General features: G+C 36.3%; 1 protein-coding gene across 1 annotated transcript in view; it reads left to right on the forward strand.

Annotated features, from left to right (window-relative positions):
• The window catches only part of LOC107543268 (catenin alpha-3), a 435,074-nt gene that overhangs the window by 374,627 nt on the left and 33,477 nt on the right, over positions 1-26,970 (forward strand). Inside the window, exons 7-8 of the mRNA XM_087824142.1 lie at positions 20,233-20,338; positions 26,821-26,955. Of these exons, the coding sequence (XP_087680268.1) occupies positions 20,233-20,338; positions 26,821-26,955 (241 nt within the window). The remainder of the gene's footprint in view (positions 1-20,232; positions 20,339-26,820; positions 26,956-26,970) is intronic.

The following is a 26,970-nucleotide window of genomic DNA, read 5'->3' on the forward strand; positions in this document are numbered from 1 at the left end:
CCTAATTCTCCCGCTTATTGCCATGGTTTCAGTTGGCAAAATTTTCACAGCTGAAGCACCACCTGCAGTGATTTTGCCTTACCTTTGCTTGCAGTTCAAATAATATTCCTTTAATATTTCAGTTGGTGACATAATTTAAAGAATCCACTGAGAGCTCTAGTTATCTCTTCCAACAGAAATGCCAGAGGTAATGTTTTAAGTCTTGCTACTTAGAGTTCTTACTACTGGCTATCTAGGGCTTTGCTCAGAGCCTCTTCATTGGCTGCTGTGGGCAGGGCTAACTCCGGAATAATAAAATAGAGACAAGTCTTTTGTGTTGTTTTTATCCCCACCTGACTGATTTCATAGGACTAATAGGCACCAGACACACTGGGATTAGAACACTGTTTCAGAAAACTGCAAAAGGCGTATTCTAAAATACTCTTGGCTGCACAGTGTAATGTTATTGAAAATACTGGTTGGTTCTGTTTTTGAGCACCTCTGTATCCCGTAATCCAGTCAGAGATCTAAATGCATACACATTTCCGAAAAAGGAAATTCAAGCATCTCTGTAGTTCAGATTGTATTGTGTAGTTTATTGTATTGTAAAGCCAAGATCTGTACTGATGGACTGAAAGAAGAGAGAAAAAATGTCCAAAGTTGAGATATTAATTTTTATTCAAGCATCTGATAAGGGAAGATTATTCTGGTAAAGTTAAAGACTCTACCAATACAGAATTTGAAATGCCCATTTCTGTCATTATACATTAATTTAAATGATAACTTTTTTCTTTGGCACCTTTTAGAAACCTTTATGATGACTTTAATGAAAGTCCCCTATGAAAATAATGCCATTATATTTTATCTTAAAATTTATGCCAAACAAATATTTCAGATTTTCTCTGAGAACAGAAGCATATCTGTTTTATGATAGTTTTTTTTGTGTTTGTTTTTTTTTTTGTATAAAGGCAGAAAATGTCAGTTCTACTGAGGTCAGGAAATAAATTTTAATTTTTCTCCTAACAATGTATGGAATTCTTTAAATGAATTCCAATGAAATTAGATTTGTACTTTGACAATTGTAATATAATTCAAATGGGGTTGTTTCTATTTTGGAGTAAGTCTTTAGATTAGAGCAACTGAAAACTACTGTGAGTAAAATAAAGCCTAAAATCCAAGTGCTTAAATTGAACAGTTAGAACCTATCCTCTGGGATTCATAGGTGGTTTGTGATTTTTGCCAACTGTTTGTATTATTAAATGGTACATCGTAACTGTCCCCTTGTGCATGCCATTACCCTAATATCACCTGTTCTGATGTCAGCTCATGGCATGGAATATGCACACTATAGAAACCAAGATGGGAATCTAATTTGAAGACAGTCTCTTTCCTGTTGGATTGAGATGACGACATATGTCATACATGGCACAACCACAGTGACAACTCACAGGGTTTTCTTCCCTAGTTGTATTCCCAGGTCCTGAGGTACTATGTTCCTGAATTCTGCATAGCATATAGGCCTAACCGAATGGTTATAGAAATAGATATGTCTCAGTAAGTGAACATTGACTAAATGGTTATCATCGCTGTGACCTTAGGCATCTTACAACTTCTTAGGCTGTTATCTTTAAAATGAGTTTGGAATGTACTTTTATGCTCAACTCTAGTTCAACTCTCTCATCACCAAGATTCTAGGCAGAGACATGTTAGTCACCCCTTGTACTTAAACTAAAAAAAGATGGTATAAATGATTGGGCATCAAATTTACCATGAAAGGGGGTGAAAACACATAAGGTTTTATTTGGACAGTATTTAATTTTATATATATTTGAGATTTTAGTGCCTCTCTTTCTAAATTGCTGTATGTTATGATTTTTGTGTACATATAACTGTATAGATGAAAATATATATTACAGATAAGCACCATATATTATTTATTATATATGGTGAATGAACTGAGAAAAGTGTACTTTTCCATAAGAGAGATTTTCTCCTAACATTTATCACTTAACCATCCGCGTAGGTCAGAGGTGGAAAGCTTTTTCCATAAAGGACCAGACAGTAAATATTTTAGGCCTTGCAGACTATAGGGTCTCAGTCGTAACTATGCAACTCTGCTGTTGTAGCACAGGAGTGACACATGATGCATACATGGATGGGTGTGGCTGTGTGTTCATAACAATGTCTTTAGAAAAAGAGGTGGTGGGCTGATCCTGGCCTGTAAGCCACAGTTTGTGACCTCTGATGTAGGTCATATGGAAATGATTCTGAATAGACTCACACTCTAATGAACTATGCCCACTGTTATTGTGGCTTCATTTTTAATGTCGCAAACAATGTCTAGAAAGGTCACTCGTCTATAAGATGCTGATATTATTTTCCTTCTCGTACATAACAAACCATGGAATTCTAGCACAACTATCTATGTGAGCAATTTAGCATTATTCTGAACTCCAATGAAGCAAGTTTTATTAAATCAGAAAGTCATATACAAGTACTATGATTTAGGCTTGCACTATTCCGTTCAGTAGCCCTTAGCTAAGTGTGGCTATTTAAGTACATAGAAATTGATTAAAACTGACACAATTAAATATTCTGTGTTTTAGTTGTATGAGACACATTTCAAACGCTCCATAGCCACACGATTCTAGTGGTTTTCATATCGGATAGCATGGAGAACATGTCCCTTATTGTAGAAAGTTCTACTGGCCAGTGCTGACGCTGGACCGAAACCACATATCCAGCCAGTGTAGACATAAAGGCAAACATTCTCAGAGAAGTGAACCACAAGTAAAGTGTACCAGAGGAAATAAATTCTAAACTTTCAGAATCTATAGTTACTCAGTTTCAAGCTTTCAAAGATTTCTGTTTAATACTATTACCACAGAAATTTTCTAGAGACTTGTGTCACTCCCTTGCATTATTCCAAAGGAAATGCCAATTCAGGGTCCATGATGCAATTGTCCACACATCAAAGCTACTCAACAAAATTGCTGAGGGCCACCAGATCGCTTCTTGTTGATTTGTACTACTCAGAATTTATTAAATAATTTTAGAAAATTTTAATTAACAAATCTGAGCTTGCATGCACCTAAAAGGGATTTCTGTTGGTGCCTCAGCCTCTCTCTCTCTCTCCATATATATATATATGAAGTAATATATATAGTAATACTATATATAGTATTATACTATGTGTGTGTGTGTGTGTGTGTGTGTGTGTATAGTTACTGTCCTTCTATAAGTTTTCTTCACTTCTAGCCCAGGGCATTAAAAATAATTTTATTTGGCCCTAGCTGGTGTGGCTCAGTTTGTTGTAGCATCATCACATATACCAGAAGGTTGTGGGTTCGATTCCCAGTCAGGGAATATACCTAGGTTGCAGGTTTGGCCCCAAGTTGGGATGCAGGCAGGAGGCAGCCAATGGATGTTTCTTTCTCACATGGATGCTTTTTTCTCTCTCTCTCCCTCCCCCTCTCTCTAAAATCAGTAAGCATATCCTTTGGTGAGAATTACAAATACAATTATTATTTTATTTGTATAATGAAGGACCTAAATAAATTTGAATTAAAGCACATCTTGGCTTATAAAAGGCTTTTTATACGTTCATAAATTCTCATTACTGAAATGTTTTAGAAATTTTAGAAACTATTGACATTCTAAAGGAAAATACACCAGGCAGATTTTAATTTTTTAATTTAGCCAAAGGAAACAGCTTTGAATCAATTATCCACAGTTTTTAACATATAATCAAGGATTTTGACAATATTTAGATGTTGAATTGCCAAGCTATTAGCAACCAAGAGATTTGATTAGACATCCATATTAATAAACACCTGTCATAATAGCGTAACAGATGTTGTGGAAATACAGCTAACCCAAAATGTAAATTTTAAAAAAATATGTTATATTTCTCTACAAAATGATTCCTAAATTAATTTTCATGACCTTATTGTATTTGTTTTACTAAAATCCAATTGCTGAAATAATTTCCCTCAGTAGAAAAGTGTTTTTTTATTTTAAATGTTAAAAAGGTTTTCTTTGAAAGCAAAGCTTATTTAACAAACATTTAAAATTATGAGTTAAGAGTACATTAACAAAATACTGATATTTAGTGTGTATGTGTGATGTGTGTGTATAAAATACATACACATATATATTATATAATTTAGGAATTAGTATTTTAAAATTTATGATAGTTGAGATCTAGTACATATAATTTTAATTGATACCATATATTTAAGTAACATAGATTTATAGTTTTTTACAAAAACTTATTTGTTGAACACTGGTCCACTCAAAATAATGGTTTCTATTATGTACTCAGCTATTGAAAGAAACATATTCTCTTTCCTATAGGAGCATATTTCATGAAAATAATATAGATAAGTAACACAAATATTACTTGAAAAACTAATAAATAAGCAATGTATATTATCAAAGAAACAAATCCATGTAAAATACAAAAAGTAGTATCTACGTATAGTTGATCTGAGGGGACCAATGTGTGCCATTTCTCAAAACAACTCCAATTATGGAAAATTTCCTATGCAAATTTATGATATTTAGGAAAGTATAAATTTAATGGACTGTCTACTAGTTAACTATGCCAGATTATTAAACTTTTTGTCTTAAGTGATTCCAGCATTATATGCAGATATTAATAGCATTCATATATCTCTATAGAAATTTGAAGTACACAAAATACTTCCATATGCACTAACCCATTGAACTCAGGACATTTTTCCATGAGATGGCAGGACTGGCATTACTATGCCCTTTGAAAGATGTTAAATCCGACACCTTAGAGAGGCTGAGTGTGCAATGACTGCTTATAAGTGGTTCCTGTCCCCACCTCACCCCCCAAGCTTGCAGCACACTAGCATGGGCATCCAGATTTCTGGAGTTAACAGCATCCGTTTGGGCAGAGGCAGAAACTGGTTGTTAAATGGAGTAGAAGAAAAATCCAAGGATAGCTATCAAAATAAACAACTAAGGGAGAAATGTTATGAGTGCTACACAAAGCTAAATACAGCCTGAAAGTTGTCTTCAAGGAGACAAAACTTGGTTTGTGGAGAATGGGCATATATATGCACATACACTTTCAGATGGTGAAAAACTAACCATAGTGCGTGTTTCAAAATTGATTATAACCTGGAATTTACACCTCTTTCCATGTATTTATTTTTAAATTTATCTGTATTGTTGAAAGTATTACAGATGTCCCTTTTTTCCTCCACTGACCCCCTCCACCCTCCTCCTGCCCCCAGCCCAGGCTTTCACTGCACTATTGTCTGTGTCCATGGGTTATGCATATATGCATATAAGTTAGCTGACTTATTTTTATCCACAGCCATGGTTAAACGCTGAAACATCCAGTTCTGTGTTAAAGCTCAGATATCATCTTACTATAAATGGAGTTCTAACTGAAGGGCCACCGGACTTCCACAGCCTGTTTGCCCCGTGTCAATTCTGACACCTTGGTTGGTCATACAAATTTGGCCCCAAGGGTTTTAGAATTTCTCCCTCTACTAGGTGCTGCTTGTCACTATAATTATCTGAGAGGGCTCAGTTTTGTTCTTGAACAATTTTGGTTGCCTTCTCTTTGTAATGGAGGTGAGTTTGGTAAGAACACTCTGCCCGCTGTGCTGCTCCGAGCTGCCCTGAGTCTGGCTGTGGTTACGAGTGTAGGTGTTTCCACTTTTTTTCCTTCCCCCTAATTTGACTCCAATAAAGCAGCCTTATTAGTTGTCACTTTCATGTAATGAAAGGTGTTTTTTCCTTCCTTTTCTTTCTCTTTGTTTATTCATTGTGTTTAAATTTTTAAATGTCTCTTTATTCCTAGGAATTCTAGGACATATTTTTCAGAAAATACAATGGTGATTTAAAAAACATGCCAAACATCTGAATGGAACTATTCTTGGAGGAGATGCATTATGTTGCTCCAGGAGACAGAGCTAGGACCAATGTGAGAAATTCAGCAGATTTGTGCTCAATTTCAAGAAATAGCTGCCAATCTAACAAAAATAAAACCTATCCCATGGAGGTATGGGTCCCCAGTGTGGAAATATGCAGTCAGAAATTAGTAACTATTAGTCATAGAGGTTGTAGAAATTATTTCCACAATTGAGAGAACCCAGACTAATTAGCCGTCAAGTTCCATTCAACTGTTAGTTTCAATAATTGTATGGTTCAAAGGCATTTGTGATTATAAAGTATCATGATTCACGTCCACTCTTATTAACTGTTTTTCATTCACTTTTCTTACCTAGTTTTATACTTTAATATCATTATATATGGTTTATAGTACTTACTGAAGAAAGAAATTATTTCCTTTGGAAATACTCTGTGGATCACTTTTAAAACTCCAGCTGGGCTTTAAAATGTAAAAGTTATATATATATATATTTTTTATCCACTTTATTGCTATTATTTGACTTCTGTTAATTCCAAACTTTGTACAAACATTAATTATTTTTCCCTTTAACTAATATTCTCCTCTACCCCAACCAAGAATTTGATCATATTTACTCAGTTTTATTTTTCTCTTACTATTTCCATCTGAAGTGATCTTATTTTTACATGCTTATTTGTTTATTAACTTTACTGTATTCCTATTAGAGTTCAAGCTTCAAGGATGCAAATGCCTACAAAAGATCCTGGTCTATAGTAAAAATGCAAAATAGTTATATTTAGTGAATAAATTTATAAACAAACAGATGACTGAATGAACTACAGCACTTTTCTACTTTTGCATCTATGTGGCTGAAGATAATAGGGAAGGCAGACTTCCCGTTGGAGTGACATTTCCATTCAGTTATTCTATGTTACAGAGAATAGGGGCCATGCCTTATTCATATTTCTACCCATGATATTGTCTAGCAGAGCACCTTACACATAACCAGTAATCAGTAATGATTCGTTAATTGTATGAGTTAACACGCTTCACGGAAAAGAAATAGTATTTCCTGAAAAGCCTTAGAAAACTGGACTCTTTCCTGATTAAAGACAGGAGAGGGAGGGGCTGTGTTTGCGAATAGCATATGCATAGGACAGAAAGCAGAAATAACAGGTTTGGCTGGCCCCCTGCTCTGCCAGCTCCTGCTTGTGTTCACTTGATTGGGCCACTAGCTCACATAACATCAGTATTTTCTTTTGTAATTGGGGCTGATAATCTCTGTCACCCCTATACTGTAGGTTCTGTTTATCAAAATTAAAGAATCTGTGGGAAAGTGCTCCTTAGTTTGTAGAATACAACTGAAACCTACTGTTATGGGTAACATTAAACCTTCTGTGACACCAAGGCTCAGCAATCGGTTTAAATCGAAGTAAGACGAAGCAGCATCTTCAGATTTTCCCAGCAGGGGAACTGGGGGGGAGAAACAGAAGAGAAGAGAGAGGGGCAAAGACTAAAAGAGAAGCACCGAGGAGAGAGAAGGGAGAGAGAGAAGATAAAACTTACTTGGTGAGGCTGCAAGGAGAAGGTATGACCAAGACAGAAACAGAGAAAAGGAAACAGAAGCGGAAAGAGAAAACATTTTATCTGATGAGGATTTGAGAGTGGTACCCACGGTGACCTGGTCAGCTGAGATCCCTAAATCGGGGCTTCCTCCGCTTCAAAGCAACAGGCTGGGTGAGGTGGGGCGAGGTGGGGACGTGAGTTTCAGTCCAGCGCAGGATCAGCCAAGACAGAGCGTCACCCCATGGAAGCGGCTAAGTCCAGTCGCCAGAGACAGTACGGCGTGCTCTTGTTCACTGTGGAAAGAGAACCTGCCTCAAGAATATACGCTCCTGCTTACCAGGAATCTCTTCTCGGGTAGCTGATAGGAAATTTTGTTTCCAAAGGCAGACTCCAGCAGGAAGCTCCGCGGGAGCAGTGGGGTCCGGCCTTCAGGACCCTCCGTGCAAGGGGCTGGCCTGCCCTTTGCTTTGTCCAGTTTGGTCCAGCTGAGCGCGTGCAGTCCGCCAGCCTGGCCCGGTACACTTTCCCCGCAGTTAGTACTCGTGTGCGTGGCTTAGTGATGGGAACATAGCCTTTGAAGAGAAAATTAAATCATTAATCGCACTTTGTTGATCCTTGCGAGCCATCTGAATGTTTGGGAAACTATAAAGGATGACCAGGCTCAGCTCTTAGAAGACAGAGCAGGACCTACGATTTCCATCCCTTTGAGTATTTGCCACATTTCTAGAAACACTAGTAGCTATGTTTAAATTAAGTTGCTCTTTTGTTCTTAGATTTTTTCCCCCCATTTATTATAATGTTTCTGGCTTTCAATTTGAATTCATCTTTCACCTTTAGTTCTTTGCTGCTCTAAAAATGCTCCTAAAAATAATTTCTGTTGTCTTTATTGTAGGTCTGTATTCCCTTTAACTTACATAAAGCTTCCTTCTCTTATATTCAGTGTCTAAAATGAGGAGTAATAGAATCATATCCTTATGATCACTTATATTTTCTATCTGGAACAATTTAGAAAAGGGGAAGGAAGATATAGGTGATTCATGCACATTTTTAAAAATTAGAATTAAAAGTCTCTTACAATAATCATCTATTGCCTAATTTCTGTTTTCAAAGTTGATTATCCACTGTGAATCTGACATTTGTTTTTGAGCCCTTGACAATCTGAAGAGAGGTGAAGTTAAGATGGTAAGAGTATTCAGAGGACCCCAGTATGGATTTCCTGCTTTGGGCTACAGCAAATAACTTTCTGAGACAGCTATCATTTGAGCTCCACCTTTGAAAATGGGGCTGTGAGACATTCTATTGGAGAATGGAAAGAAAATATTTGAATATTTATGTTTTTTAACAAAACATAAGAATTGTATCCTTACCACATTTAATATATAATTGATACTGGTACTCTCCTTTATTGCATATCCCAGACAAGAGAGCTCTATAGTCTAGAAGGATCAGTTATGGTGCCTTTATTTGTTCAGTAGCTTTCAACATATTACAATTAATGTTCCTCTAGTTAACTGGATTTATGAGTTATACTATATCCAGTTTTAACTAAGCTAAACTTCATCAGAGAGGATTCATAGCTTTAATTTTTTCTGGGGGGTGGGGGGAACACACACAGTTTGAGGATAATTAAAAGAGAAGCCCAAACAAAGAAGATGATGTCAGATTTAACAATTTTCTTTATTCCTAGGAGAAGATATTGGTCAACCACATTAAAAAGTAAAGTCAATGATGACCTAATCAAAAGTGACAAGAACTGGGCCAATAAAATTAATTATCAAGAAACCTGCCTGAACTATGAATTTACATTATCTAATACTCGTGTTAAATTTCTCCTTAAGGGAATATTGTGTCTTGAGATTGTTTTTAATGACAACCTCATTAGCAAGATATTTAAAATAGTTTCCTTCAGCTTTAATTACTCTATTACAGACGTCCCCCACCCACCCCCCTTTGCCACCTCCACTAGACTCCCCCCTCACCCCCCCCACCCCCGGCTCTAACGACACTGTTGCCGTGTCCATGGGGTATGCGTGTATGTTCTTTGGTTATTCTCGTTACCGTCCTTCATCCTGTCCACCTCCCCCCCACACCTCCCCTTTGATATCTGTCAGTCTGTACCATGTATTCATAACTCTGGTTCTATTTTGTCTGTCAGCCTATTTTGTTCATTAGATTCCAAATATAAGTGGGATCATATGGTATTTTTCTTTCTCTGGCTGGTTTATTTCACTTAGCATAATCTCCAAATCCACCCATGCTGCCGCAAAAGGTAAGAGTTCCTTCCTTTTTACAGTTGTGTAGCATTCCATTGTGCAAATGTACCGCAGATTTTTTATCCATTCATCTACTTGGGCTGTTTCCAGATCTTGGCTATTGTAAATAATGCTGTGAACACAGGAGTGCATATATTCTTTCTGATTGGTGTTTGGGATTCTTAGGATATATTCCCAGAATTGGGATCACTGGTCAAAAGACAGCTCCATTTTTAATTTTTTGAGAAAACTCCATACTGTTTTTCATAGTGGCTGCTCCAGTCTGCATACCCACCAGCAGGGTACTAGGGGTTCCCTTTCCTCAGCATCTTCACCGGCACTTGTTGATTTGTTGATGGAGCCATTCTGGCAGGTGTGAGGTGATATCTCATTGTGGTTCTTATTTGTCTCTGTGATGATTAGTGATGTTGAGCATCTTTTCACATGCCTCTTGGACATCTGTATGTCCTTTTTGGAGAAGTGTCTATTCAGGTCCTTTGGCCATTTTTTAATTAGATGGTTTATCTTCCTGGTGTTGAGTTGTATACGCTCTTTGTATACTTTGGATATTAACCGCTTATCAGATGTGTCATTGGTGAATATGTTCTCCCATATAGTGGGTTCCTTTTTCGTTTTGTTGATGGTTTCTTTTGCTGTGCAGAAGCTTTTTAGTTTGACATAGTCCCATTTGTTTATTTCCTCCTTTGTTTCCCTTGCCCTAGGAGATGTATTAGCAAACATATTGCTATGAAAGATGTCTGAGATTTTTCTGCCTGTGTTTTCTTCTAGGATTTTTCTGGCTCTAAGACTTACATCTAAGTCTTAACCATTTTTAATTTATTCTTCAGTATGGTGTAAGTCTCTTTATATTTCTATATTTGTTTTATAATATACATAATTTAATATTAGTACAATAGTATACATGTAACATAAATAAACATACATATATAGAGGATGAAGGTAAATATGGGTTATCTCATTCTACACTTGACAGAGGAAGCTGAAAAAAGGCCCCAAAGCAACCTATTTGCCTAAAACTGTGAATATTTTTGTTTAAAGCACCAAAAGTTCAAAGTGAAGAGGGGGTTTCTTCAGAATGCCAGCTTCTGGCGTAAGCATATTAGCCTTCCTGGAACTGATACCATGGAATAGTCAAAATCTTAATGAATTTAGTCTGTGGGAAAATACCATTATTTCCCATTGAAGGGAAAAATATTATTCAGTAGCAGGGTGTAAGCTGTAGAAATGAATTCTATGAGCTTCCTCTTGAGAGCTACAAATTTGGATTTTATTCAGGGTAACATCCTATCATGTGGCTGTTGGTTTTCTTGTTTCCCAAATAATCCCACTTAATTGGAGGTCCAGGATCTTACATTTTAACAAATATTTTAAAAAATAAGACACTGAGATTGAGGGAATTCTGGGCAGGAGAGAAAAGCAGCCATCTCAGTCAATACACTCCCATGCCATCATTAAAGTTTTCAAAAAGTTTTGGGAAACCTTTGATGCCTAATTTTAGAAAGAGAGAACTGGCAGGCCTTGAACGAAATAAACCCCTATAAAAAAGGGCAGAGGAGAGCCGTGGTACAATACAACCTGACGCTGAACCACAGCACACTGCTGGGCAGCACCAAACTACCTACATCTACCAAAGAGCTAAAGGGCCTAGAAAGGAAAACAAACAAAAGGACAGGAGGGAAGGCAGGCAGGCAGGCAGGGAGGATGTATATCTAAAATTTTTACTTTCTTTTCTATGTCTTTCTATTGTCATTTTGGTTGACTAAAAATAAATCATTAAGCACACAATTCTAAACTAGTGTAAAAAAAATACACACACACACACACACACACACACATACAGTTCAGCCTGATACCAACATGTGACCCTCTAGACTGAGTTATTTAACCTGAAAGCAGATCCAAACACCTAGGTATCATATGAGTCTATTTTATCCCAAAGCAAGAGATTTTTAGGGCAAAGGCCAGCACACGCAGACATGAGCATGGATCACGATCACACAGCTGGGCATGATGCTGGGTGACAACTGTTTTACAATTATATTGCTTTAATACCTTTTCATTAAAGAGGCATTAAGTATGTTGTCTCACATTGCATTAGATAAATAATTGGATATTAGGACTGACAGAGAGACACAGTAAAAAAATAATGTGCATGTCTGAACTAGAGAGGATTATTTCATTCAAATTTTAAAATAATACCCTTTTTAAAAAAAATCAGCTTTGGGTCACTGCACAATAATTTAATAAAGAATGCAAGCCAGTGGAGAGCTGCAATACTGGCACATAGGCATGAAAAGCAGCTGCATAGAACAGTAGATCTCAAGTCACACTCAATCTGAATAAGCCATTTGAAAATGGAAAGCTTTTATAGTGTAGTAAAAGTTAATAAACTGTAGCTGTATCTGACTAGACTAGGGGAGGGAGGGCATGCCAAAGACCTACTGGTAGTATTTATCATCTGGGAAACAACAACAAGGCTGGATACCAGTGGCAAGCCAGATCCTTGAACCACCTCTGAACCCAATCTATTAACTGTGATAAGTCTTCACTAAGCTAGTGGCCCTTTCACCCCCACTCGTTTCCACAACTGGACCTTAAGATAACATTGGGCCGTGACCAGAATAAGAAGAGAGTTGATATGAAAGCTTTAAGGAGGTCAAAGGCTCAATAATAAAAGCTGAATTATATTATTTTCATAAATTGAAAATGATTATTTTCTGAGCCCATAAAATTTGGTCCACTATTGAAGAAGCAGGAGCAGGGAGTATATCACAGTAGTTTAGGGGAAGCTGGAAAAAATGCCCAGGCTCTGTAGAGATCCTGTACATGATTAATGCTGAGGCCACTGCCAACAGGAGTAAGAGGGACTCCCACAGTCAGAGAGTGCAATTGTATTTACAGTACATTGGCTTTGATTAATGTGCACACTCAGAGGAGTAATGTGTAGAAGGCGAGAAAAGACCTGTTTTCAAATGTTGGTGCCGAGTACAGATTTTCTGTTATGTCCTGAGAGGTATTGGTAATAATGACTTACAGTCTTTTGGGGAGGGTGCAGTGGGGAAGGGCTGGTGCTCGAGAGGTTCCTTTCCCGTGTTTGAGAGAAGATACAAATGGGTTTCCTTGCCAGTCCTCACTACCCATGTGTGTCTGGAGAACCACTACTAAGAAGTTTATCCCTATTTCATAATTTCAATAACCAATTACTTCCAAAGTTTGCTTAAGTGATTTTAACGACAATCTTGTCCCTAAATGACCCCTTTAAATAAGCAGCAGGTATAGTTTCTGAATGTCTCATGAAAACATGTTCCAGAGTATTCAAGGCCTAGAGGTCTCAAAGAAGAAATGAGTACATATAATAATCACTTGAACCACCCTCTCCAAAAGAAAAGAAAAGAAAAGAAAAGAAAAACTTTCCCCATCTCCCCCAAAATAGACTTCTCCCTTCTTTCTTTTTTTCCCAGGCTAGAATCTGATGGACCCGGTGGTTGTGTGTTTCATGTGTAACCCAAGAGAAAGACAAAACATGCTAACATTAATGCGTGGTGGATGGGGAAGGACGTTCCTGAGTTGGCCTAAAGGAAAAACTAGAGTTGATAGTTGCATGGGTGCTGCTGCTCACTTCTCCTTCTATAACCCAGAACCGGCATCACTCGTGTCCATTGCTCTACTGATCTTTCTTCACATGGAACCCTTGTATTTCTATTGATTTTTAGGTGTGATATTAAAAAAACTTATTTAATTAGTCAAAAAGTGGGCTTAGCTCACTAGAAAAAAAATCCTCATATTCCACAGTTTTTACCAGTGCTAGGAATCTCAACTAAACATTCATGCCTTCGTTTTGGTTCTAGATAATTTCTGATGGCCAGTGCTGGGCCCTCACCACTAGGTTCCATTTCTCTCTGAGCCAAAAGTCAAAAGTCCAGTTCAGAGGAGAAAAACAACTGCAACTTTCTTTTCCCCCAAATGTACCTGCTTTCAGTCCCAGGTAGAATGAAAAGAAAGAAAATAGATAAATGTCAGGTTGCTGATAACAGAAACTCAATCAAAGAAGAGGTTATTCTTTTTATAACCCTTGGGATTGGTTAGATAGACAAACAATGATGATTCAATAGGACCCCACGCAGAACAACAGCTAGGAATCTTTTATTACATATATATTTCTTTGTAGTATATGAAACATCTCACTGATTCAGAGCTACCCCCTGAATTTCAGTGCTTCAAGATGCATACTGACAGAAGACCTCTGATGATGCTTCCACCTACATGATTTCTTTTTAATTGGCTTTGAAAGTGCTAATGACTTGAGCTCCTTAAATTTAGACTAACCTGTATTCGTTCGTATACCTTGGAGAAATGTTAAGGATCATTGGGCTTCTAAGCTTTAGTTTTCTAGTTTATAAGGTGAAGATAATAGATGCTAGGAGCAGAATGAGCTTGTAAGGCAACATAAGTGATGAGAAGCACAATTATGGTAGCATCCGTGATATGAATGGCAGCTCTGAAATTTGTGCAGTGAACATCCTGCACAACACTAGCAGCAATGCTGGGTAGCAGGACTGAGAAAACTGGGTGATTTAACAGTTAGTTCCTGCAACACAGACACGCACACACGTGTTTTTATGAACACTTTCAGTACAAAATTACACAGAAAAATAGTAAAATCTTAATACTTAGGAAGAACTGGGGAAGATTCATCATTTTACTAAACACAAAAATCAGAATGTCTGGCTAGCTGACCTCTTCTTTGCCTTAAAAATAAATAGACACTGTGAAAGAACTCCTTCAGTCTAATTCTACTTCAGCTTTCACCTAGGGGTTTAGTGGTTTTGATCCTTTAAGGTATTTCATAAAATCCTTCTCTGAATTTTATAGTCTCTAGATTTAATACAGCATTACCTAGTAGAGGGTAATTAGGGAATCTGAGGGCTGAAGGACAGAAAAGAGTTATATTTCAGAATTTTTTAGAAAACTAATTTTTGGATTTGAGAAAGGGAGTGTCTACTTCCTGTACACACACATACATGTGTGCACACACATACCATATACAAATACAGCACTCACACAGCAATAATAACAGCAACAGCAACAATAATATTAACTTTTAAAGTATTCCCCGCAGGCTGACCACCAAAAAGATCTCTAAAATAAGCCCTATCCCTTTTTTCTAAACAACTGCAACACTGAACATGAAAGACTATTATCACCATGTACAGAGTAAAATGTATGTAATTTTTAGTTTTAATAACAGACCCTATGCATTGTTACAATTTCAAAACAAAAATAGAACTGGTCTTCTGCCCAGGCGGAGTATAGGTCTCATAATTTCAGCTGTGTGGTGAGATTATAAGACCTAAATTTGGGTACTTCCCTAATTTTCCCACCTACTTGTTGACATCCAAAGTTCTCTTGAAAGCGGAGCACAGATTTTGTTGCTAAAATGAAAAGAGAAAAATACAGGATATAGCACCCCTGGCAGCACATGCAGAGAAATGCTGTATGTTCGCAAAGCCCTGTTTTCTTGTCCTTCTGCTTCCATATAATCATTCCCCAGCCTCCTCTGCAGTTCTGTGCATCTGCGTGTTTAGATTCTGAATTATCGGTGGGAGTGATATTTTCCAATTCTTATCCTGATTCCTAAAATCTCTTCTGATATCATTATTTCCCTGTGTCAGATGTCTGAATAAAATGGATCCATCCAAGGGCTGTGACACCTTAGGGAACAGGTTCTCTTGTAACTAGGAGCCTGGGTTCTTAAATGGCTGTATGGTGTATAGTCCATCACCCCACAGCACACCTTGGTGGGGATGTAAGAGAGGAACAAACTTTATTGGGGTAAGGACTGAGATATTCTCATGTTGTTAGGCCACTCTGAATAGTGCGGAATGAGAGAAGCAGAAATGAATGTATACATGAAACACACTGTCCTCTTTCATGGGACAGCACTTCTTTCTGACTTCAGTCCCAAAGTTTCTTCAGGATACTAATTACTCAAGATCACTGGTAGCTGTTTATCCACTAGAGGATTTTCTAAGGAACTTCATAGGGTTCTCAAAACTTGAGAATGACACTTTACAAGAGAAAGTAACATCCAGGAGGAGAGAGTTGCCTAATTAAAGTTCATGTTTGAAGAGCAGAGGAACAAGGTGTCCTTGCTTGAGGCCAGTACCTCTCCTTTTCTCATCATTTTCAGTTGCTTCCATGATATTTTTTTTCTTTTGTATCTAATGTCAGGATTATAAGTAAGAGAACTGTAGAGCTAAGCCATTAATCTTGGGAAGTTTATACTCCAAAAAAATCTGTCCATTAAATGTAAATCAACTCCTTATAAGGAATTAAAGAACAATTTTAAACAACAGTAATGACTATGCACATACAGTTTATAGGTGTATATATTTTTTTCTTAGCAAAAGGATATTGGGATGTAAGAAGAAACTAAATATTATCAAGCCAGTCCATATTGTCTGAAAAATACAATTATTAAATAAATATTTAAAAAGTCACCATTTATAAAATATCATTACTTGTAAAGAGTTAGGGAAAGAAGCAATTAACATTTGCTGAGCACCCTATATGTGCCAAACATGTAAAATATGTGATTTGTATGTATCCTTACCACATGGCAAGTGTCATAGTCATTATTTTAATGAAGAGGTAATTAGCTCAGACCAACCAAGGATTGCACAAGGCTAACAGGTTTCAGTGCTGGGATGCAGACAAAGTGTATTTCTCAAGTCCATATTTATTTCACCTTTATTGCAGCACTAAATTTGAGCGTTGGAATTAAAAAAATAAATGCCTAACACTAAGGTTCTAGAAAAGACGTTCTATTTGTTGTATTATAATAAACATCAAAGTGCAGTCTCTCATCTTGTATGCTGTTTGTGATGGCTGAGTTTGAGTTTAGCGATTATATCCAGGGAGAAAGGGAGAGGTGGGGAAAGGTACCTGAATAAATCATAACAAAAAATAGTATCTTAAGAAAAAAATCCCAGGATTGCAGACAATTGGTGTTATTTCAACCATTTGCCATGACTTTAAAAGTCTATGTAATGTAGCACATCTATATTTTTGAGGCCTGGGACACAGATTTAGGTTGTGTTTCTTGAAGCTGTTATGTGGAATCAAGCCACTCCCGGTGGACCTCCTAACCACCCAGCACCTATATCTAACCCTCATCTTTGCTCCCTGTTGCATTCACGGTCACTCTCATCAAGGTCTTAAGAAGATCTTTTTAAATTATATAATTGTATCTTTGTGTGTTTTATTGGAAGCAGTATAGGATCGTCATTGACAACAGATTCAGTAGCCAGATCACCTGAATTCAAATCCTATTTCCAATACTTAAGAGCTGTTGAACTTGATAAAAGATAAATTTAACATCTTTGTTCCTCAGTTTCCTCATCTGTGAGATGAGAATAATGATAATTAAAAAACTGTAGGGTCATGATGCTGATCCAATTCATTTGTGCGTGGAATACTGCCTGGCACACAGCAGTGATAGATGTGGTAACTGCTATTATGTAACAAAAGATATGCCCTCATTGTTTTCATCTATCAAGCTAAGCACAATGTCATGGGACTTATATATAAATATCAAAGAGAATATTTTGGTCTTGAAAAGGGGAATAATAATATGTTATCAGAGATTTGAGGGCCACAAAAGATATAATTAAGCTTTTTGTTTTATTTTTAATTAGTAGCAGAAACCGCCAAATTACTTCAAAATTATTCTCTGCCCTAAAAGACAAAAGAAGTCCACGAAACGATTTGATAGTTCCTGTTACTAACCCAGATTTCTAGTTGGCTGAGCTGTCACTGATGGGCTGTTCCGTCTTGTTATTACCGGGAGAGGGGTGGATGCCAGAAACCGGGCGAGGGCAGGGAAAGGCACGGGAGTCAAGGCTGGCGCAGCGTCAGAAATAACTGAAAGTCTCCCATGGCACAAAGTTTCAGTCGCTTTCACTTGCATTAATAACATTTTTGATGGCATCGACATCGTTGGGTTATTGCAGCTTTCCCCATTATACCTTCTAACCTATAATTTAATGATTAATTGGCAGGCTCTAGTCCAGAGCTTGATCTGCCCTCCTTTGGGGGAAAATTGATTATTAAGGATTTCTGGCCACCAGTTTCTTTAAAATATTTCCTAAGTCTATCCCCCCCTCTTTGGGGTATCTTTCTCCGTAGGATCCAAGCTCAATGATTTAAGACACAATTTGCTGACAGGAGAATCTGAGAACCCATTATGAAAATGAAGGCAGCAAACAACCTTTGAATGTATTTCCCAATTTAAAAAGCCTTCATTACATAGCACATTTCAGGCTGAGAATGTTAAAAAATTTATCACAGTTTCAGTAATTGCAGCTTCCTCTGGAAGCTTGGCATGATATGGAATCATTTGTAAAATGTGTATTTTGTTTGGCACTCCGTAGGAAGCTTGCCAGGCAATACATTTAATTAGGAACACGAAGAAGAGAATTGCGGTCTGTCATAATGTATTATCGTTACTTTTAAGTTCTCCGTGTGTTTAGGACGGTGGTCTCATAACAAGGTGTGTATTTAAAGCTCGAGGTAATTTCCCTTTCATTGGCCCAGGGGTTTTATAAGGGGAAATATATTATTTTGAGTGGAAAGGTGCATTAGCTGCATTCCTTAGATATAACTCTTTGTCTATTGTTTAAACTGTGTTAGCTGCTCTCCTTAGAAACAACCTTTGTCCACTGTTTAAGACCTTGAAAACCCAGGCATTGCCGTTTTGGAAGCTTAGACAGCTTTATTTCAGTTTAACTTGCTCTGGAGGAGCGTAGAAATAATGAAATGCAGTGCCCTTCTTGCACATGACCATGTACATAGCATCTAGCCCCACCTGGTGCATAAAGTAGATTTGATAAGAACTCGAATATTGTAACGATTAATGTTGGTGTTTTAAAAATTACGAAGCAATATGTGTCAGCAGATTGAAAAAGAAGTATGATGACCATCTTCAGAGGCCAGGCTTTCACTGTGTTAGACATACTGTTCCATTTTGACAGGAAACCTTGCTTATAAGGAATTTGAGAGGCACCACAGGAAAAGGGCAGTGGAAGGCCTACGTGCGCACCTGCTCGGGTTTTCAGGTCGAGGGTGCCGGGATCACTTACCTTTGCATGAGTCCCCGCTGCCGGTCATGGTCTCCTTCAGGGAGTAGAGAATTTCCTCTCATAGCAAGTCACTAGATTTAACATGAGGGCAGCTGCCTTCGGGACCAGTCCAAAGTGTAAATGAGACGGACAAAGACCGTTTTGTTCCCTTTCTCTTCCAACTCTACTCTCTTTCGGCCCCTCAAAGTCTTCCTTTTCTCACTCTGCCCGGCTTACTCCTACTCCCCATGTCCTTACTCTCCCGCCTCCCATCAAAGCTTCAAAAGCAGTTTTGTTACAGTGTACACACGATGTATTAGAGATTGTACACTTGAAACCTATATAATTTTATTAACCACTGTCATCCCATTCTCTGGAAAAACAAGGAACAGAACCCAAATAATTAGAACCATCAGTATTTGACACTCAGTGAAGGGTTAGGAATTGGGCATAAGGAAAAAAGGAGAGGAGTGGTTTTAGGTAGATGGGACAATTACATTCATTCAGGTAATCACTAATTTTTGAGGAAAGAGAAGTCAGAAAAATATCTCCTTAGCTCATCCCTCTACGAAAATGTAAGCAATGTACTTCTTTCTCCTTAACTACCTTGCAAAATCCCTAAATGAACACAACTTTTATTCCACGACATTAGAAATCAAGTTTTAAAGGAACTGCCACAACAGTCATAACTTGTATTACTGAATGCTGCTTACTGTTTAAAGCAATGCTCTGCACACTTTGTAGAAATAAATGCATGTGATCCTGAGAATGATTCTGTGTAGTGGATGCTCCTATTACCACCAAGGAAACTGAGGCACAAAGTGAATATTTATCTCAGTTTACTTACACAAATAGTAAGAAGTTTTGGGTAAACAAGTACAAGATAGTGTGACTCCAGGTTCATACTCAACAGTGATATTACTATGAATTAATTGTGGAGGAGAAATAATGTGATTAAAAACAATAATGTAATTAACCAAAAAACTATAACAAAGGATTAAAAAGAACAAGACTAAATAAAAGTAGCCCTTGCTAATCAAAATGTGTTGTTGGACATATATGCAATTTTAAATCTCATGTTTCCACCTAGAATTAGAAAAGTACCTTTGCCTTGAGGTATCTACATTTTCCAGCAGTATTTCTATGCTGAGGTTTATTGTAAGAAATACCTGGGAATAAAGACTGAATGTATTCCTTGCATCTTAAAACAATAGGCCTTTCTTTTCTTTTTATTTAATACTGAAATCTAATTGAAGCCTGTCTAAAACTGAAGTATGTAAATCTAATGTCTAGTACTTTTCGGTGCGAACCTTGTGTGTGTTTGTGTGTGGGATGTGTGTGTGTGTGTGTTAGCATGAACCACTGCAACTAACATATATTCTATGTATTCTTTTACTTTAAGGGGCAAAGGACCACTAAAGCACACAACTGATGTGATCTATGCAGCTAAAATGATATCAGAATCAGGATCTAGGATGGATGTCCTTGCTCGGCAGATCGCCAACCAGGTGAATTTTCTACAAATGCACGGGGCGGAAGTCTATGTTAATAGTTTTCTGCTATTTTAATGTTATTGGGTTGTTTTTATATTATTGAATTATTTTTTAATTTTATTCAGTAATTAATATACAAGTAGTGGACAATTCATTCGAAGGCAGCTTAATTATTTCTTAGGGTATTGTTGTTATTACTTAGGACTTGATTCTTTCTAAGATTATGAGCTTCCAATATATTCAAATTATTTTAAATATCAGCTTTTGAGTTTCAAATATATTCAGTTGGCTTTCATACCCAATGTTAGTATTTTTTTCCTTGATACCTTAGATTTCTTATTTTTGCTCTTCAAAAAGTAATACTTTTCAAAATTCTATGATTTTAAGTTTTCTGAGTCAACAATATATTCTAGCATTCTATGTAAAATTGCAAGATAAAGAGTAATTATTAGAGTACCAAAGTGAAGACATAAAATGTAGAAGTTATATAATCCTTATTGAGACTGATGTTCTATATACTTGGTATTTTTCTTTACATTTCTTGCATCTGCATGTCAATTTTCTAATCAGCACTTACATTATTAGAGTTACATTTTGCCTTTCATTGAAAAATCTATCAGTTTTCAGTTATGGTATTGAGATATTAATATTTCAAACTGAGATAAAGTATTGCTTTGCAGGTTTGATTTTATTCAACTTTATAATGCACATTTATCTCCCTTAGGGAAAAAAGCACTTTTCTTTTTGACTTTACAACTATTCCATATTATTTATTGCTTATATTCTTTTAACGGGATGCTTATTATTTATTCCTTTTATTCTCTGTTTCTTAAAACATTAATTTTCTCTTATTAGATGTTATATTTGTGGATATAAAGGAGGAAAAACAAATAAGAAATAATAACAAATAGTCTTAAACATTCTTGACTATATATATTTTTTCAGTATCTTGCCACTTTAAGCATTATAAACATTTTATTAATTTTTTAGTATTTAGTATTTATACTTAAAAACAAACTCTATTCTAATATATGACTAAATGACTGAAACCAAAATATGCCATGGTTTTCTATATTATGTCCAATCCAAGTTGAAACTAAAAATGAATTGGAAGCAATTCTTAAACTTAAGATAATTTTAGTCTAACAGCATATAATTTCTGATAAAACAACATCTATGCATTAAAAAATGGTAAATCATAGTTTCCCAAATATAACTCTCACAAGTCAGTGAGGCCAGTGTAGGTCATAAGAGTCTGTGTTGTCCTTTATCTCTGACATAATAAAAAAGTTCCCCTGTATTCTTTTAAAATCCTCACCTGAGGCTATATTTTTATTGGCTTTAGAGAGAGAGGAAGGGAGAGAGAGAGAAACATTGATTGTGGGGATTGAACCTGCAGCATAGGTATGTGCCCTGATCAGGAATCGAACCTTCTGGTAAATGGGATGATGCTCCAGCAAACTGAGCCATTGATCCAGGGCGAGGCCACTGTATTTTTAACTATACCTTCCCTGGATGCCCTTCTCTTCTGTGTTTTAGAAACCTCAGTTTGCTAAAGAGCAGTAAAGATAGGGATAGCAAAGAAGAAAAACATTCAAAGTATGCTGAGATTTCTAGGTGTAGAATCATCTTATATTAATGACTAACCATTTAACAGATGGTAGAAACAGAAAAATGGTTTCATAGTAGTCAAGGTGGAATATGAGATGGTTGAGGGTTCTATGTGTTGATTGTGAAATGTTGGTAAGACAATGAAGTGGACAAATGCAGTAGGTATATGGATCTTCTGAAGAGAGAGCTGGATGACAGAGACTTAGTAATTTTTATTTTGTGATAGATGAAGCCAGGACAGTACATATTATCCAAGAAGAGGGTGAGAGTGAAAAGATAGCCAAGAACAAAAACTGAGACCAACAAAAGGAGCAGCATTGAAAATTGTTTAGAAGGCATGTTCATGAACAAGGAGAGAGATGGGATTACAGGCTGAAGAAGGGTTATTGTTTTGAGGGATTTTATGTTGATAGATTCAAGGATAGCAAAAGACGACATTAAAAGTGCAGAAACAGATGGGATCATTAATGATTTGCGACCCTGAGGAAGGTGAAATCAGACAGAGTCTGGGCTGGCGTACAAGGTGGAGAAATGAGTCCTGGGTAGCGAAAGGTCATGGACACAGTGTTTCTGCTATCACAGGTTGCTTGAAATGTCTATTCTAACAATTCACAAGGACACCTAATAACTTTTCATTAACATACTTTGCCAGCTTAGCAGAAATTAAACTGTTGTCTGTAATTGCAAAAGTCATCTTAAATGTTTTTCAAGTAAAGTTTATATTCCAATATGGGCAAAAAATAGCTGATCTTTGGAATAAAGATCTTTAAAGTATTAACTTTTCTAATTCACTCTTAAAATTCAAACTGAAAGGTAATAAATGTTTTTTACTTTTCTTCCCATTCCTAAATGATGTATTCTGTATTGGTACCAAGCATCTTTCTTGAAGAGTGAAAGCTGATTTAGCATGAGAAAACCACTTAGACTGGCATGCCATCTGCTTGCCTGTAGTGAATGTCCCGGTGGTTATAAAACATACATTTAGAAGAAAAAATATCCATGCATTAAAAAGCTAACCAGATGTCCTGGTCAACATTTCTGATCTTAATAAACTGGGAAATAACAAAAATGTTATGATAGTCTACCACTTGATTTGTCTAAAAATCCCTAGCAGTGTTCCTTTAAAAGTTACTTTATGCAAATTTTATTTTTAAAAAATCAAGGACACGAATGTTTTACAAATCTAAGGCCCAAATTTTCTGTATCACCTTCATGTAAAAATATAAAAGGTAGGAAATGATTATTTGACTCAAATAAAGGAGGTTTAGCAAGTAGTAAGGACTTTTTTAAAATACCTTTTTTATTTTTCATTTATAGTTGACATACAATATTATATTAGTTTCAGGTATACAAGATAATAATTAGACATTGATATAACTTATGATCACCCAGATAAGTCTAGTACCCACCTGACATCATACAGTTATAATATTATTGGCTATATTCCCTGTGCTGTTTACATCCCCGAGTTTGTTTTTATAACTGTCAATTTGCACATCTAATTCTTCCTCCTTTTTCACCAATCCCCCCAACTCCCCTCCCACCTGACAACCATCAGTTCCCTGTATCTATCTATGAGTTTGTTTTAACTTTGTTCTTCTATTTTGGTTATTTTTTGGATCCCACATATAAGTGCAATCATATGGTAGTTGCGTTTGCCTGACTTATTTCACTTAGCATAATACCGTCTAGGTTAATCCACGTTGTTGCACATGGCAAGATTTTATGCTTTTTTATGGCTGAGTAATATCCCACAGTATATGTACTATCTCTTTTTTTATCCATTGGAAGAACATTCTTAGAGTGGGAATGAGTCATTCTCCGGATGCTGCTTCTAGGCAGGCAAAACCGATCAGAAAAGCTTTCCAAATGTCCACAGGAAAGAAGGCTTTAGTAAAGTCTACATTATGGAATTGACCAGTTAGTATGCTTTTATTGCTTTGGTTATAAATCTGACTACCACTGTTAGGTGTAACCAAGATTCTCCTCAATTTTGGAAATAGAGGGTAAAGCTGGCTCAAGCAGCTTTTAACTTCAGCTTTTCTACCCATTTGAATCGCTCTTAACAGAATTCTAAACTCTTCTAGCAGGGCTCTGAAAAACTACATGTTTTTCTCTGCGATTGCAACCTTGGTTATTGGTTTAGAATCTAATTATTAATTTAGAAGTTCAATTTTATCAGATATTTTATAGCGGTGTTGGTCTTTAAGGAAAAAAATCCACACTAATCTTACAAGTTACAGATAAGTGTCAATTTAAGAAACCAGTTTACAAATCAGAGTAGCAATTTACCGTTTACTGTATAAGATAAAACTGGCGAGACGACTGATCCTGTTCCTAGGCTGTAGAGGTAGGCTAAGTATAGGCAGATCACGTCAGTTTGAATACCAGCTCTGCCGCTTATTAACTGGGCAATCAGTCACCCTCTCTGTGCCTCAGTTTCCTTCCTTGCTAACTGGGGATACTGATAGAACCTACCTCATGGAGTTGTGTGATTATTAAAATAGTGTAGGAAAAGCACTTGGAACAGTATATGACGGATAGAACACTAAGTGTCCGAGATTATCACTGAGTTCATCCATAAGAGCAAAGACTAGATAAGACTATTACTCAGTGAGAACAAAGAAGATGGTGTTTTCAATGAATGTCATGTAGAGGAGATCATGGTAAAGTGAATGAAACAGAAAACTAAATTCAAATCTTTAGACAAATTATATACTCTATCAACACTTAGTTTACAAATGTGCAAAATGACAATAATTAGATCTGAGTATGTATGTTATTCTTAAGATCCATCCATGTGGTGGCAAATGGCAGTATTTCCTCATGCTGAGTAGTAGTCCATGGTAGGCATGTACCACATCTTCTTGATCCAGTCATGCTCTGCAAAATAAGTCAGGCAGAAAAAAGTCAAGAACCATATGCTTTCACTTATGTGTGGGATATAAAATTGAAAACAACAAATGAACAAACAAGGGAAACAGAGTATGGTGGTTACCAGAGGGAAGGGGCTGGAAGGTAGCAAAGGGAATCAAATATATGATGACAGGAGAGGATTTCACTTTGGGTGTTGGGCACACAATGCAACATACAGATGATGTACCATAGAAGTGTACACTTGAAACTTATATAATCTTATTGACCAATGTCACCCCAATAAATTTCATTAAAAAGAAAAAAAATCAAATCTAGATCTAAGTAAAATGGGACTGTGGGTACTAATGTAAAATTACGCATGTAAAAAACATGGTGCAGTACCAGGCACATAGGAAGCACTTACCAAAGGTCAGCTTCCTGTCGTGGTAAAACAGGATGACTCGCCGTTCATCGTTATAGGTAATTCTAGACAACTAATGTTGGGCCTTGAGGAAGATCTAAGTATCTTCACTTCAAATTAGTGCTGGAGACATAGTTTTGCCATGAATTCTTCTTTCTTTGAAGCTATGAAACCCAGAGTATTCTGTGATGAAAGACACTCCAAATTCCCTTTAGTGATTTAAAATCAAGTAGTTTTGAAAGCAAATAGATGTGGATTCAAATACTGGTTCTAGCATAAGGTCTTCAATCATGAGAAAATTATTATGCTTTCTAAATTTCTGATTTCTCAGCTGTAAATTGGGAAAATCCCTTCCTCTTCTCTCCACCCTCCTCTCCCTTTGTGTATATATATCTTTCTTTTCCGTCTCCTTTTTCTTAATTAATCATAATTTGACCCTTTCTGTGAGACTTGGGGGATTATTCTTACTCTCTCATTTAGAATTCTGAAAACACCCTTAAGGTCAAGGTGTAGTATCTTGTCTGATTGTCTCTCTGGCTGGTAATCATGTATCTTTGTATCATTTCATAGGCCCATGTCTATCTAGCAGATTGATAGTATTTATGCAGAAGAGTTTATTTCTTTGCTACCTTTGTTGATTAACTTTTACTCAAAGTTCACATTTTCATCTTGTCCACACATTCTGGAGCTATGTAGAGTAGTCTTATAAGAAATTCTCAAGGATTTTCCAACAACACTCCAGCTTATTGACTACTAGGAAAAAGCAGAAATGCATGGAAGAATTTCCAGTCTTTTTCCTATCTTATATTTCATTTTGCATTTGAGTTCATTAAGATTAAAGCTTTCACAATAACATTTTTATAATGATAAATGTAATATATATTTTAATATATGTAAGATATGAAGAAAATACAGTTGTTGATTGTATTATGTTTATTTACCATTTTCACATATTTATATCTTAATACTATGTTTTAAACACAAAGGCAACCATATGTGTTTTAGACAATGTAATTAAACAGTATATTAAATTTTAAATACTATTTTCACCTTCCCAAAACATTTTTGTGCATTCTTTGAAAATATTGTTTCCTTGTTGACTATATAATATCACATTATATGAAGAGCATTCTCATTTAATCTTTCCACTATTGTAGGACATTTATTTCCAAATTTTGCTATAATAAGTCATGCTACAATGAATATCTGCATAAAACTATTCTCTATATTTCAGCATTCTTATGAAAGTGTACGTAAATTAGAATTCAGTTATTGGGAATTTAAAAAATCTGTTTTAATTTCATAAAAGATTAAACACTGCCCACAAATATTTATCATGTTATGATGAAGCTCAAAGCTGTACCCCAGATAGTTCCTTATAGAACATAATATAATATAGGAGACTTTTGGTAAAGAAGTAATTAAGGTCAAAACATGGATAAACTCTTCTAATAGAGGAAGCATATCAGAATCTACATGGCCATGGTCCGAGAATTGGGGCTCAATGAAAACAACATTGCTTATAAGTTACTTGCGATGTCAATATTTACTCACTTTGATCTAACTATTAATGTTGCTACTTCCATTTTTATTTTTTATGCATATTTAGTGTCCAGATCCATCATGCAAACAGGACTTGTTGGCCTACCTAGAACAGATTAAATTCTACTCTCACCAACTGAAAATCTGCAGTCAAGTTAAAGCTGAGATCCAGAGCCTGGGCGGAGAGCTCATCATGTCAGCTGTGAGTACTGCCCAG

This window comes from Miniopterus natalensis, chromosome 14 (genome assembly GCF_054644295.1).
Source record: "Miniopterus natalensis isolate mMinNat1 chromosome 14, mMinNat1.hap1, whole genome shotgun sequence".
Taxonomy (NCBI): domain Eukaryota; kingdom Metazoa; phylum Chordata; class Mammalia; order Chiroptera; family Miniopteridae; genus Miniopterus; species Miniopterus natalensis.